This window comes from Lepidochelys kempii, chromosome 1 (assembly GCF_965140285.1).
Source record: "Lepidochelys kempii isolate rLepKem1 chromosome 1, rLepKem1.hap1, whole genome shotgun sequence".
Lineage (NCBI taxonomy): Eukaryota > Metazoa > Chordata > Testudines > Cheloniidae > Lepidochelys > Lepidochelys kempii.
The window spans coordinates 96,842,144-96,857,969 of record NC_136380.1 but is presented as its reverse complement, the minus strand read 5'-3'; the positions used below and the strand labels follow the sequence as shown (position 1 = coordinate 96,857,969).

Sequence of the window (15,826 nt, the reverse complement as noted above, 5' to 3'; positions counted from 1 at the left end):
AGGAGATGATTTAAATAAGCGACTTTGTCATGTTGCCATTTTGCCTTAGTCAAAGGCAAATATTTCATCTATCTTTAAACTAAAAGGGAAATACTTAGTTTCAAAAAAGTGTACAACTGAAGCAAACATGAACAAAATCTATATAAACAATAATCTATTACAAATATGAATTTTCATTTCTTTTTAAAAATTCAATACACTTACTAGTAAATAAAATAAATGCCGTGAAGAAACAAAATGTGACAATAATAGGTTTAGACAATTTGACGAATATCAAATTAAGTACAAACAAGAAGATTTCAAACTATGACTTAATAGGAATGTCCACATGATACAGAAAAAAAATTGTCAAAATGATTTAAATCACACTCAATAAATAGGCACTTCAATAAAGTACATATTTACACTGGCATTCTGAATGCTAGGGCATCACAAAGATGTATGGCTTTATTACAATGGATGGAAGATGGCAACTACTTAGAACCCAATGCCAACATGGATTATAACAAATCCAGTGAGTATTTTGTTTTTCAATTATTCATAGAAAATTTAATCCTGATTAAGTATCCTTGGGCAGGAATACATGAGTAGTTGATGACTGAAACCACCATTTATTTGAAATGCTTCTGTTAATTTAATCTGTGTATATGGCTTAATTATGATTGAATCCTCAATGTAAGAGAAATGAATTATATCAGGATTAAAATTCTAGTACCACATTACACATTCTTTCCTAAAAAAAGCAAGCCTGCTGTTTTTATTACGAGTGTTGCCACGTCTTTAAAGTCTCAAATAGCATTTTGCCCATCACACCTATGTTATGTTTTTAGTAACATTTCTCTCAAAAGTGTTATGGATAAAACCCCATTGCTGCTCAAGTTAAAATTTGAACTAATACCAACACTGGTGGGGAAAAAAAGTGCTTTTCCTTTTGCACAAATAATGAAAGAAAGCTTACTGCACAGTTAGCTGTAAACATTTTACATTGGTTTCTGGAGCAATTTTGTTTTTCAAGTCCTTTACATTTAAAGCACAAAATGCATTTTCTTTACAGAATAAAAAGAAAAGCAAACTTTTATTCCGTGTATTACACCGATTTCATAACTGGCTTATTTCAGACTTGTTTGAGCTCAGAGCCATTTAAAGCACTGGATTCTTCTAGGCCTTCAAACTTAATATTGATACAAAGTCATGGAGTTATTAGGGTGAAAACACTGTGGAAAGGTTAGGTTTGTCCTCCTTTGTTGTCATACAACACAGCACCGCATGTGCCACAAAAACAATCTCTATTCAAACATTCAGATTTTAAATATATTTTCATACCACCAGTTTAAAAAAAAAATTAATGTACCTAATTTGGGGACTTGTTCAGATCCAGGATCAGTGATGTGCTCTGATTTTATGATTTAGTTTTTCCAGGGACACTGATGTAGCACACTGACCTGATGAAAATAGCTGTATTTGGGTCATTATTGCACTGTATTCTTTCCTAAATGTATCTCAGAAGTAATGTCGACTTTTATGTCCAGATGCCACGGTCAGTGGCAATGTCACTGATGACAGAGAAGACACTTCCCAATATAGACTATGAGATAGAAAAAGTCTGTAGAGGATAAACATGCAGATGGACTGGCAGAGGATAACACCTATGGTAATAACCTAAAGACAAAAAAGGAGTGGGGGAAAGAGAAAGTGAATGCTTTGAAAAAAGAATAAAATAAATCAGTTGACTTTATTTTTAGAAGCACAATGAAGCTTACGGCACACCTTTTGCTACTGCAGCAGTTACAAAAGGTTTGAGCATTGGTCTGGGATACAGAAACTCTTGCCTAGTAATCCTGGATCTACATTAGCTTAGTAGGTAGCCCTGGACAAGGCATATAACCTTTCTGCCCGCGTCAGCTCTTGGAAAGCTCAGTCTTGTAGTTCACCACGACTAAGGGCTAGATTCACAAGAGGGACTTGAGTGCCTAAATCTGACATTTAGGTACCACTGGCATTCACAAAACCACTGCTATGTTGCTGCCTAATCCCATAGGTACCTACATTTCCACTGATAAAGTCCATGAGGCACCGAAAATTCTGCCAGTGGTCATGCACAAAGCCACTTAAGTCCTGACACCACTGAACTACTTGGAGCCTGTCTCACATAAAAAAACCTTGGTGGAATTCTCAAGAGGAAGGGCCAACTCTCCAGCAGGGCCAAGTCTGATAAATGTGCTTTTAGCACGCCTAACATGCAATGATGGCTGGAGGAGATGTCACTATTGCTAGGGCCACCCACCCTTATACTCTGTAGTCCACTGTTTAGAGAACTCACCCAAGATGTGGGAGGCCTGGGTTCAAATCCCCCCTCTGCCTGATTCAGAGCAGGGACTCGAACCTAGCTCTGCCACCTCCAGATGAATCCCTAACCACTTGGTTACAGGAGGGTTTTCTGGGGTGCAGTGCTCAATCTCTTCAGCTGAAGCTGTTCCACTTTGTGTCAAATACTTATAGAGTCATTGGGCTAAAGAGGGAGTGTGTGAATAATTACAGACCAACACTGAGCATTGCCATGCCTAAGTTCCCCTTGTGAATTTAGCCCTCAGATGACACAGTAGTAAAATGAGCCCTGTCTGCAGTACACCCTCCATCTGTGGAGCTGCAATGGTGGTGATCTAGTGGTCTAATTTTCTAGTGTAGGCAAGGTCTTTTAATCTCAGTTTCTCCATCTGTAGACGACGTGCATGTTAATAGTTACCCAGCTCGCAAAGGGGGTGTGAGAGTTTACTTGCGTGTGTAGGCACTTTGAGGAAGTTCTATATAAATCTTTTTTAAATACTTGTTTCTCTCAACTGAATGTGACATTCACTGAGCACATATTTTTCTATATTTTTAATTAAAAGGCAAACAATGTTAAATCTTCATAGTTTCAGAACTGTAGTTGCCCAAGCACAGTGATCAAACTCCTCCAGTACCCAAGAGCAGAAATCTTCCTACAGTGTCCTACCAGATCTCTACATATCACAAAGCACTGCACTGAATTCTACCTCAGGAGAGCTGAAAACCCCCCAGCATCAAGGTTGGTTTTTACTAGAACCATTTTTTGCTTTACCTTAGCAAGCATCTCCTTCTTCTTCCTACAAACTATTACCTTTACATTTTATAAGGCATGCAGAGTTTCAGCCACATGATTCCCATTTGTGTCAGTGAGAGTATGGCTAAAACTCCATAGGTTACTTTGGGAATGTAAAGGTTAGAGGCCTTGGAACATGAGTTTTCTAATAAAAGAAAGCCCAACAGAAGGAACAGCTCCTCTGCAGTTTCTGTAGAATTTCTAATCAGATCCCACATTGTTTTTATCTTGTCCATACATACCTTCTCTCTTTGATAGTCTCTAAATAGCACAGAAATGGTTGCAAGACCCGGATGGCACAAAAACCACAAAATGCAGCCCTGAAAGAGAATAATGGCATTTTATACCATTTACTCTGATGTGTCAGTACAGAAGATGGATATGACAATTAGGGGAATTACGTTTACATGTTTCCATCTTTCCATCATTCTGCAGTCAAACAACAGAATGAAAACCACACGTTATGCTTTAGGTCACACTTTATCCTTATCACATCAAATTTAACTACTCAGTGTATATGGAAAGAATACAATTTATTTCATCAAATCAAATCCTTAATCATTAATTCTCCCATGGAGGTAAAGCATAGTCCAGTCAATAGCATATCATAAGAATATTTAAAAAGAAAGGGATTAATTTTCCAGATGTGAGCCTTACTTTGGCAAAGGTGATATAGAACTCCCTTTTGAGTGTACTTCTCTCCACTCTGATGATCTGGTAGAGTCCACAGGCCAATGACAGAGATAGACAAACTCTTAGACCAATAAGAAGTCCACTTGCTAAACTGTGGTGTGAATGGTAGCTGTGATGATTAGTATCTTCAAACTGCTCCCAAATTAGTAAAATACTCTGCAAAACAATAACAAAGTACATTTAAAAAAAAAAAAGGAGTACTTGGGGCACCTTAGAGACTAACCAATTTATTTGAGCATAAGCTTTCGTGAGGTACAGCTCACTTCATCAGATGCATACTGTGGAAACTGCAGAAGACATTATATAAACAGAGACCATGAAACAATACCTCCTCCCACCCCACTCTCCTGCTGGTAATAGCTTATCTAAAGTGATCACTCTCCTTACAATCAAGGTGGGCCACTTCCAGCATAAATCCAAGTTTAACCAGGACGCCTGGGGAGGGGGGGTACGAAAAAACAAGGGGAAATAGGCTACCTTGCATAATGACTTAGCCACTCCCAGTCTCTATTTAAGCCTAAATTAATAGTATCCAATTTGCAAATGAATTCCAATTCAGCAGTTTCTCGCTGGAGTCTGGATTTGAAGTTTTTTTGTTTTAAGATAGCGACCTTCATGTCTGTAATTGCGTGACCAGAGAGATTGAAGTGTTCTCCGACTGGTTTATGAATGTTATAATTCTTGACATCTGATTTGTGTCCATTTATTCTTTTACGTGGAGACTGTCCAGTTTGACCAATGTACATGGCAGAGGGGCACTGCTGGCACATGATGGCATATATCACATTGGTGGATGTGCAGGTGAACGAGCCTCTGATAGTGTGGCTGATGTTATTAGGCCCTGTGATGGTGTCCCCTGAATAGATATGTGGGCACAATTGGCAACGGGCTTTGTTGCAAGGATAGGTTCCTGGGTTAGTGGTTCTGTTGTGTGGTATGTGGTTGTTGGTGAGTATTTGCTTCAGGTCGGGGGGCTGTCTGTAGGCAAGGACTGGCCTGTCTCCCAAGATTTGTGAGAGTGTTGGGTCATCCTTCAGGATAGGTTGTAGATTCTTAATAATGCGTTGGAGGGGTTTTAGTTGGGGGCTGAAGGTGACGGCTAGTGGCGTTCTGTTATTTTCTTTGTTAGGCCTGTCCTGTAGTAGGTGACTTCTGGGAACTCTTCTGGCTCTATCAATCTGTTTCTTCACTTCCGCAGGTGGGTATTGTAGTTGTAAGAATGCTTGATAAAGATCTTGTAGGTGTTTGTCTCTGTCTGAGGGGTTGGAGCAAACGCGGTTGTATCGCAGAGCTTGGCTGTAGACGATGGATCGTGTGGTGTGGTCAGGGTGAAAGCTGGAGGCACGTAGGTAGGAATAGCAGTCAGTAGGTTTCCGGTATAGGGTGGTGGTTATGTGACCATTGTTTATTAGCACTGTAGTGTCCAGGAAGTGGATCTCTTGTGTGGACTGGACCAGGCTGAGGTTGATGGTGGGATGGAAATTGTTGAAATCATGGTGGAATTCCTTAAGGGCTTCTTTTCCATGGGTCCAGATGATGACGATGTCATCAATATAGCGCAAGTAGAGTAGGGGCGTTAGGGGATGAGAGATGAGGAAGCGTTCTAAATCAGCCATAAAAATGTTGGCATACTGTTCGGCCATGCGGGTACCCATAGCAGTGCCGCTGATCTGAAGGTATACATTGTCCCCAAATGTAAAATAGTTATGGGTAAGGACAAAGTCACAAAGTTCAGCCATCAGGTTAGCTGTGACATTATCGGGGATAGTGTTCTTGACGGCTTGTAGTCCATCTTTGTGTGGAATGTTGGTGTAGAGGGCTTCTACGTCCATAGTGGCCAGGATGGTGTTATCAGGAAGATCACCGATGGATTGTAGTTTCCTCAGGAAGTCAGTGGTGTCTCGAAGGTAGCTGGGAGTGCTGGTAGTGTAGGGCCTGAGGAGGGAGTCTACATAGCCAGACAATCCTGCTGTCAGGGTGCCAATGCCTGAGATGATGGGGCACCCAGGATTTCCAGGTTTATGGATCTTAGGTAGATAGAATATCCCAGGTCGGGGTTCCAGGGGTGTGTCTGTGCGGATTTGATCTTGTGCTTTTTCAGGAAGTTTCTTGAGCAAATGCTGTAGTTGCTTTTGGTAACTCTCAGTGGGATCATAGGGTAATGGCTTGTAGAAAGTGGTGTTGGAGAGCTGCCGAGTAGCCTCTTGTTCATATTCCGACCTATTCATGATGACAACAGCACCTCCTTTGTCAGCCTTTTTGATTATGATGTCAGAGTTGTTTCTGAGGCTGTGGATGGCATTGTGTTCTGCACGGCTGAGGTTATGGGGCAAGTGATGCTGCTTTTCTACAATTTCATCCCGTGCACGTCGGCGGAAGCACTCTATGTAGAAGTCCAGTCTGCTGTTTTGACCTTCAGGAGGAGTCCACCTAGAATCCTTCTTTTTGTAATGTTGGTAGGGAGGCCTCTGTGGATTAGTATGTTGTTCAGAGGTATTTTGGAAATATTCCTTGAGTCGGAGACGTCGAAAATAGGATTCTAGGTCACCACAGAACTGTACCATGTTCATGGGGGTGGAGGGGCAGAAGGAGGCCCCGAGATAGGACAGCTTCTTCTGCTGGGCTGAGAGTATAGTTGGATAGGTTAACAATATTGCTGGGTGGGTTGAGGGAACCATTGCTGTGGCCCCTTGTAGCATGTAGTAGTTTAGAAAGTTTAGTGTCCTTTTTCTTTTGTAGAGAACCAAAGTGTGCGTTGTAAATGGCTTGTCTAGAGCCAGAAGAGTTCCCAGAAGTCACCTACTACAGGACAGGCCTAACAAAGAAAATAACAGAACGCCACTAGCCGTCACCTTCAGCCCCCAACTAAAACCCCTCCAACGCATTATTAAGGATTTACAACCTATCCTGAAGGATGACCCAGCACTCTCACAAATCTTGGGAGACAGGCCAGTCCTTGCCTACAGACAGCCCCCCAACCTGAAGCAAATATTCACCAACAACCACATACCACACAACAGAACCACTAACCCAGGAACCTATCCTTGCAGCAAAACCCGTTGCCAACTGTGCCCACATATCTATTCAGGGGACATCATCACAGGGCCTAATAACATCAGCCACACTATCAGAGGCTCGTTCACCTGCACATCCACCAATGTGATGGCACATGCCATCATGTGCCAGCAATGCCCCTCTGCCATGTACATTGGTCAAACTGGACAGTCTCTACGTAAAAGAATAAATGGACACAAATCAGATGTCAAGAATTATAACATTCATAAACCAGTCGGAGAACACTTCAATCTCTCTGGTCACGCAATTACAGACATGAAGGTCGCTATCTTACAACAAAAAAAACTTCAAATCCAGACTCCAGCGAGAAACTGCTGAATTGGAATTCATTTGCAAATTGGATACTATTAATTTAGGCTTAAATAGAGACTGGGAGTGGCTAAGTCATTATGCAAGGTAGCCTATTTCCCCTTGTTTTTTCCTCCCCACTCCCCCAGACGTTCTGGTTAAACTTGGATTTATGCTGGAAATGGCGCACCTTGATTATCATACACATTGTAAGGAGAGTGGTCAGTTTGGATAAGCTATTACCAGCAGGAGAGTGAGTTTGTGTATTTTGGGGGTGGGGGTGGGGGTGAGAAAACCCTGGATTTGTGCTGGAAATGGCCCACCTTGATTTTCATACACATTGTAAGGAGAGTGGTCACTTTGGATAAGCTATTACCAGCAGGAGAGTGAGTCTGTGTGTGGGGGGGGGGGGGAGGGGGGGGGAGGGTGAGAAAACCTGGATTTGTGCTGGAAATGGCCCAACTTGATTATCATACACATTGTAAGGAGAGTGATCACTTTAGATAAGCTACTACCAGCAGGAGAGTGGGGTGGGAGGAGGTATTGTTTCATGGTCTCTGTGTATATAATGTCTTCTGCAGTTTCCACAGTATGCATCCGATGAAGTGAGCTGTAGCTCACGAAAGCTTATGCTCAAATAAATTGGTTAGTCTCTAAGGTGCCACAAGTACTCCTTTTCTTTTTGCGAATACAGACTAACACGGCTGTTACTCTGAAAAAAGTACATTTAGAGTAAATACTGTACTTACATGTTACATTTCTTCACATAACTATTTATGATAGGACCATGGTGCCAGCTATCAGCACAAGAGCCGTGGTTCTCTCTTCTTGCCTGAAACTGCCATGCTACCAAAAGCAACAGAGCTAGAACTGTTCCTTTGGCATCACCAATTAACATATTAAGTACAACTGATGCGTCTGTTAGCAGGGAAGGAGTCTGATTCTTGACTTCCCTCATTTTTTGAAAAATTCACTCATTTAAAATTTCAAATAATGTAGTGACCTAGAGCAGCAAAGCTGCAGCTAAATTCCATTTTCTCCTTTGAGAGGAACCTGATGGAGAACCACAATCCTGCTTCCACTGAAGTGGGAGTTTGCCAATTGACTTCAAGAGGAGCAGAATTAGGCCCATAGACACTAGCTCTCAAAAACTGACACCCCCTCCTACCTGAATTAGTATGCTCTCTCCAGCACCTTGTTCTGTGACTTAGGGTCTCATCCACAGTCCATTGAAACCAATGGGAAGACTCCCAATTGATTTCTGTGGACTTTGGTTCAGGCTCGTACTTAGCAGGGAACACCACCAACTACTATTAAGAGAGTTCCAAGTCTCCATTTAATTTCTGTTTGGGATCAGTACTGGTCACAAAGATGACCAAAAATCTTGTGCCAGTCCACTTCTGGCTCCTTTCTAATACCAGCAGCCATACGCTGGCAACATTACTTTCCTTCACTACTATCTCTAGTTTCTCTCTGCTCCTCCACTTCTCCGTACTTCTCAGATTCTCTCTTCTCTATTTTTAATCACTTTTTTAGGCACTCCAATAAGATAAGATTTACTATAATGTTAATGATTTATTTGCTACTCTAAATTGACTATTTAATTACATTAATTCAACTCATTTCTGTGTATGTCCTAGACCATTTTTATATTTGCAGGACCAATTCTGCATCCAAACAGCTCAACAATTCTCCTAGGTGGATCTGAAAGACCACTAGATACCCTAATCTCAGGATCCTGAATTGAGAATGCTAAGCAGCAAACCAGGGATCGGCAACCTTTGGCACACGACCTGTCAGGGAAATCCGCTGGCAGGCCAGGACGGTTTGGTTACCTGCAGCGTCCGCAGGTTTGGTCGATCGCAGCTCCCACTGGCCGCGGTTCGCCGTTCCAGGCCAATGAGGGCTGCGGGAAGAGGCGGCCAGCACATCCCTTGGCCCACGCTGCTTCCTGCAGCCTCCATTGGCCTGGAACGGTCAGGGCCGGTGTAAGGAGGTTTCACGCCCTAGCCAAAACTTCCACCTTGCACCGCACCCCCCACCCCTGCCCTGTGGCAGCTCTCTCCCCTCGGCCCGGGGAGCCGCGTACAGCAGCTCCCTGCCCCAGCTCACCTCTGCTCCGTCTCCTCCCTGAGCACGCCACCGCTTCTCCCGCCTCCCAGGCTTGTGGCACCAATCAGCTGTTTGGCGCACAAGCCTGGGAGGGAGAGAAGCAGAGCGGGGTGGTGCTCAGGGGAGGAGGCAGAGCAGAGGTGAGCTGGGGCAGGGAGCGGTTCTCCTGTGTGCCGCCCCCCCCCTTTACTTGTTGCAGGCGGCCCTCCCCGCGCCCCCCTACCCGAGCTTACCTCCGCTCCACCGCCGCCCCCAACCACTTGGCGCCCTAGGCGACCGCCTAGTTCGCCTAGAGGTTGCACCAGCCCTGGGAACGGTGATCCGCAGCCAGTGGGAGCTGTGATCAGCCGAACCGGCAGATGCTGCAAGTAAACAAACCGTCCCGGCCCGTCAGTGGATTTCCCTGACAGACCACATGCCAAAGGTTGCCGATCCCTGCAGTAAACGATAGCGGATGTGTTATCGCCGGTTACATACTCTCTTGCTTTTTTGTTATTTTAATCTGCTCAAGCGTTTAAAAAAGATTGAAGGTCCTGATGTTCGTTCACCAAAGTCATAAAATATTGAAATGGGATGTTCCCAGTTCTGTCATACTTATCAATACACTTCTGCCAAAGTTATTAGGAGCAGCTGCTCAGGTAACAGTACTACAGTTTGCATACAGTACAGCAAGAAAAGTCAGCACAAATACAAACCTGGGTTACAACAACTACTACAGCAATGCCAGTGGACGCTGGAGTGGAATCCCACTGAAGGGGTCTGCTTTGAGATTTCTTCATTCTGCCGATCATCCAACCCATACACAAACTCAGCAACAGGTACAGCATTTGTATCTGACAGACTATGTCACACACTAGCGGGAATGAAAGAAAGTTAAATGTAGTCACAACAACATAATGGCAATTCCTTTCTCTAGCAGAAAAAACAGAGTAATGTGGCAACTGTATGGTAAACCAGTTACTGTAAAATTTATTACTTCTCAATATAATTTTCACTCTTTATTAAACGCTATAGACTTTGAGACTGTGACTATATGGATTTTCATGCTGTGGATAATTCTCTATGTGAAATTTTATTTAATCAATTGTGAATTACATCATTATCAACATTCCCTTACTAAGGTCCCAATCCTGCAAGTAGCTCCATACAGGCAGATGATTATATCATGCAGAATCTCACTGAAGACAAGAGACTAAGCACGGGCTCAAGCATCCACCTTCATTAATCTGTTTGTAAGGTCAGGAAACTAAAACTGAAGTTTATATATCAATTACTAAATATGTCTTTACCCTGCAAATACAAAATATATTAGAATGGGTTCCCTTATTTACCCAGCAGGACTTTTGTTTCCAAGATCAGATTCCTGCAGTAATTTCTTTAAGTTAAGCTGTATCTTTCTTAAGGAACAATACATCAATCTGAACAGAAACACACATTTAGGACAAATTCTACTCTCTGAATACTGATTCACAGGTGGAAGTGAGGACAAACTCTGACCATTCATATTTAAAATACAGGCATGATTGGAAAAATTACTATGTCCCATGGCACTGTGATGAAGTTTACAAACCCCATATTGGGCCATGGCAGAAACGGGTGAGTGATTGGCCCTGGAGACAGCAAATGAAAAGAACCCTATCCTGTGGCACCTACTACCATAGCCAAACCCCGGGGAGGGGCTCCACCTATAGTACATAATCAAGAAGATTACAAAAGCAGAGCAGTCACGTTTTCACAAGGGGCGTCTCTACGAAACAGAAGACACTCTTTCTAGAATCAGAGGAAACTGGATTTGAAAGGTCTGAGGTCTTCTACTGGCTGGTGAAATGGCTCATTTTATAAGTGGCTTGACCAGCTGGTGAGTGGGAAAGGATGCGTCCAGGCCTCAGTGAGGTAAGAGAAAACCTGAGAAAAACTTGAGGGGGTTTTTGTTTCTGAGTTGTCTACAGAATAACCAAAGACCGACTGGGGTTTCCTAACTTAGCTTGTGACTAACCCTGACCAACACTTCATTTGGGGTGTTAGTCCTTGCTTAACTGGTTTAACTTTGGAATTTAAATAAACTTTCTTTTTCCTAATTTCACTGTGGGAGCTTCTCCATTTTTTTGCCACTGCTTGGCCCCACCTGACAGCTATGTGTACAAGCACCTTCTTAATTAGCAACTCTGATCCCTGTGTGCGTTTGTGTGCTGTCATATCTGCTCACTCCAGCAAAGGGAATTTTTTAAAAAAATTTTTATTACAACCTTTAACTCCTATTAGCCTTCCAATGGTGCTACTGCTAGGGGAGAGGAAAATGGATTACTAACTATACTCCAGTCACACATTTATTACCACCAGCACCAAATGAACCATTCAGAAAGAACATTGCTTGACTTTTAGCTCTTGGATTGAGTTTCTGACAGTGCTGGTGTAGCTTTGCTAGATCAATCAGCTCTCTAGTTTTAATAAACTGAGTAAACTTGTTATGGAAGACTCCGAGACAAACAAACTTTGAACAGAAATATTAACATAGAAATAATGGCATTATTTCTGTATCACAGACAAATTTAAGTATTTTTCACACACAAAAAATGTCTTCAAAATGTTATGGGCTATATGCCCACTCAAGGGATTATATTTATGGTAAATGGTGGTCAGTGAGAGTACTTCCTTGATGTTTGGTAATAATAGCAAAACATGGATGTTAAATAATTAAGACCCAAGATACTGCCCCTGAGATTTATATAGTATTAAAGGTAGTTTATTGACCCTTAACGATTCCAGTATTTGGAGTCCTCATTTTGCTTATTTAAAAATTATTTTCAGGCCATTTTAATAAACATGTACAAAGTTCTATCTTTAAAATCATAAAACCACATTTATCTGAGCAAAATAATATTGGGTTCCCAGGCTTATAGGTGAGGAGGCAGCATGAATTATTTTGGTTATTTGAAATCAGGTCTACAGTACTGGATCAACTGCTTCAGGAACAAGCTCTGACCGCTATTCTGTAGAGTGGCATTATCAACTTTATTATGCCATCAGTATTTGGCTGTAGATAGGGCATTCATCTGCCATGGCAGAGAAAAATCAAAAACAGGGAGATGACTGAAAACAAAAGAGCCTGAAAATCTAGATGAATAAGAAAAGTGACTACTCTATCGTTCTTAAAGATAACCTCTTCCCTACTAACAAGCTATGGACAAACAGAATCTCTTTTAATCACAGCTCAGAGTTAGAGATTGTAAAATGTTCTGTGGCATGTGTGTGTGTGGAATACCAGATTGAGAGCTGAATAAACTCTACTGGTAGCTCAATGTGTCTTAATGTTTCCTTTTTTCCATAATGCAGTACGTGGATTCTTGTATAAAATCATATTATTTTTGTCCCCTTTGATAACTTTTGTAATTTGGTTGAGACCAATAAGGTTATCTTACTGTTTGATGAGATTTTCAAAACGCCTCTCCCACCAGTACCACAGCTCAGTGTAGAGCCATGCACAGACTCAGCTGGTATGAAATTTACCTGCTTTCTTCATCATTCATTTCTCTCATCAGGCTTTCCAATATCCAGAAAAATCACTGTTTGAGTCTCACATTCAGAAGCTGCCTAAACTTAAAAGGATCTACTGACTTCTCACAGTGCTTGAAGTCAATGGAAATATTCATGTGAGTGAAGGTACATGCTTAAACTGTTGTAGAAGCAGGCCCTTAGGTTATAAGAGAAGTTGTAGAAAGATATTGGGATAGTGCCAGAACCAGATATCTGGAGTGAAATCCTGGCCCCACTGAAGTCAATGTGAGTTTTGCCACTGATTTCAATATAATCAGGATTTCACTCTTTACATAAAAAAAAAAAAAATCTGCATTGAGAGCAGTAGCAGCTAGAAGAGATTGTTGCACTTCTGCAACCTACACTTGGTATTATCCATCCCTCAGAGCTGTGGTTGTGGCAGTAAGAAATCTTCCATATTTCTATCCTTTCATTCTGCCCTCCTGCTTCCTTTGGAAACTATTATCACAAAAAGAAAGGAGTAGGGAGGAAAACTCTCAGAGCCAAAACACCTTTTAAATTAAACTATTCTTAAAGCAAAGATAATGGGACAAAGAGAAGAAACTACCCCCTTGAATTAAGAGGATATGAAGATCTGGTGGGGGCTGCAATGTGAATACTACCCCAAGAAAAGAATCTAAACCCACAGTACACAGCAACCCAACATATACAAGGAAGTGCACAGCTGTGGCCTCAGCAAAGAAGTTCTGAGTAGGTTCATATATTCCATCTAACCTCACCTCTGGAGGCCAAAGAAAGGGTTTAATCACATGGCTAATGCACAGTCAGTTTGGATTCACTAGTTCAACTGTCCAAAACAAAGAATTAATGTAAGTTACTGTGGGGCCAGCTGCCACCAAGAGGCTGTTAATTCCAACTGCAAGTATTTGGACTCTGGATATTGTTTCTGTTGGCTAATGAGAGACAGTGTACAAAATTATATGCCATGTCATAGTGGTAGAGAAGAAAATAGGTCATCCTTAAAGCTAAAAACAAACACTTTCATACACACTGATTTGTAAAACAATCACACTTACCAAAGTAGTACAATAATCAAAGTCTCCTTTATTTTGCATAGAAATTGAATCCCTGCTGTCTAACGAAATGGAACTTCATCTACGGGAATTTCCATAACTTAATGACAACCTGATCAACGGCTGTCAGATTTCTGCTCACCGAAGGGGTCAGAAAGTGGGATCCAGTATAAAACCTGTACAAATTCTAAACCTTCAGCTTGAACACATTTATAGCCAGATAAAATAATCTGATTACAGACCCCTGGCAACAAAACTATGGGATCTACTTTATCAGGTGTGTACTAGTAAGTGTTAATATTCTATAAAGGTGACATGAGCCTAAAATTATATTTGCATCATTTCATCACACAACTTCAAATCTTTTATTCAGTTTTCAGCAAACATATTCACTTACTAATACAGTTTGTATGATTTCCTTCCTAAAGACCAGATTATGATCCTTACTCCCTCATGTGATCAGTCAGCAATACAAGTAGTCCCACTGGCTTAAAAATGTCTGACACTTACTAGTTGCTAAGGAGCCCCGCAGTAAGGTTCAGAAACTGCACTCTAGAAGAAGAAAGGTGCTGGGATTTATATTAAACCAATAGGTTCTAGACGGGAGGTCAGGGCTTCTCATCTAGCTTTTGCCACTGAGCCTCACTGGTGGAGTTCCTCTCTTGTCTGTTGTATCTACCTGTGGTTAGGTAGGTTTATTCCTCCAGCCAGTAGGAGTCTGACAAATTTTGTCAAGCCCTCTATTTTAAGATATAAGATCATGCAAACAAGTGACTTAATAATCATTGAGTAAAGTGAGCGCTGGACCATGGGCTGCACTAGAGCTCCCAAAAAGATTCCAAAGGACATCCAATTCGGCTGCCGGAGGTGTCATAAATATAAAGGGAAGGGTAAACCCCTTTGAAATCCCTCCTGGCCAGGGGAAAGCTCCTCTCACCTGTAAAGGGTTAAGAAGCTAAAGGTAACCTCGCTGGCACCTGACCAAAATGACCAATGAGGAGACAAGATACTTTCAAAAGCTGGGAGGAGGGAGAGAAACAAAGGGTCTGGGTCTGTCTGTAGTCGTCTTTGCTGGGGATAGACCAGGAATGGAGTCTTAGAACTTTTAGTAAGTAATCTAGCTAGGTATGTGTTAGATTATGATTTCTTTAAATGGCTGAGAAAAGAATTGTGCTGAATAGAATAACTATTTCTGTCTGTGTATCTTTTTTGTAACTTAAGGTTTTGCCTAGAGGGGTTCTCTATGTTTTTGAATCTAATTACCCTGTAAGATATCTACCATCCTGATTTTACAGGGGGGATTTCTTTATTTCTATTTACTTCTATTTTTTATTAAAAGTCTTCTTGTAAAAAACTGAATGCTTTTTCATTGTTCTCAGATCCAAGGGTTTGGGTCTGTGGTCACCTATGCAAATTGGTGAGGCTTTTTATCCAACATTTCCCAGGAAAGGGGGGGTGCAAGTGTTGGGAGGATTGTTCATTGTTCTTAAGATCCAAGGGTCTGGGTCTGTAGTCACCTAGGCAAATTGGTGAGGCTTTTTACCAAACCTTGTCCAGGAAGTGGGGTGCAAGGTTTTGGGAAGTATTTTGGGGGGAAGGACGCGTCCAAACAGCTCTTCCCCAGTAACCAGTATTAGTTTGGTGGTGGTAGCGGCCAGTCCAAGGATAACGGGTGTAATATTTTGTACCTTGGGGAAGTTTTGACCTAAGCTGGTAAAGTTAAGCTTAGGAGGTTTTTCATGCAGGTCCCCACATCTGTACCCTAGAGTTCAGAGTGGGGGAGGAACCTTGACAGGAGGTCTGTGGAAGTCCAGAACAGCAGGCCAGGATTTGTGATAACTTGTGAGGAGATACTTTGCTATTTAGGTTCTTACACTGCATGTTACACCTGAGTGCCAGTTTCTTGGAAAGTTTCAGTCAAGTAGAAAGGCAAATGTATTATCTTGGAAAGAACCCCTCTATATTTCTAACC

At 41.9% G+C, this 15,826-nt stretch overlaps 1 protein-coding gene across 4 annotated transcripts in view; it reads right to left on the bottom strand.

Annotated features, from left to right (window-relative positions):
- Window positions 1-15,826, bottom strand: part of GPR180 (G protein-coupled receptor 180) — a 47,347-nt gene that overhangs the window by 12,260 nt on the left and 19,261 nt on the right. For 3 of the 4 annotated variants that reach the window (XR_012159375.2, XR_012159374.2, XR_012159376.2), the window contains exons 6-9: window positions 9,982-10,139; window positions 3,776-3,967; window positions 3,361-3,438; window positions 1,352-1,659 (exon numbers count right to left, since the gene is read on the bottom strand). Coding sequence is in view for 1 of the 4 variants with exons in the window: in XM_073347774.1 (XP_073203875.1) it covers window positions 1,501-1,659; window positions 3,361-3,438; window positions 3,776-3,967; window positions 9,982-10,139 (587 nt within the window). In the remaining 3 variants the exon portion in view is untranslated. Of the gene's footprint in view, window positions 1-226; window positions 1,660-3,360; window positions 3,439-3,775; window positions 3,968-9,981; window positions 10,140-15,826 lie in introns of those variants that run through there. The other variant, XM_073347774.1, reaches the window with a different exon arrangement.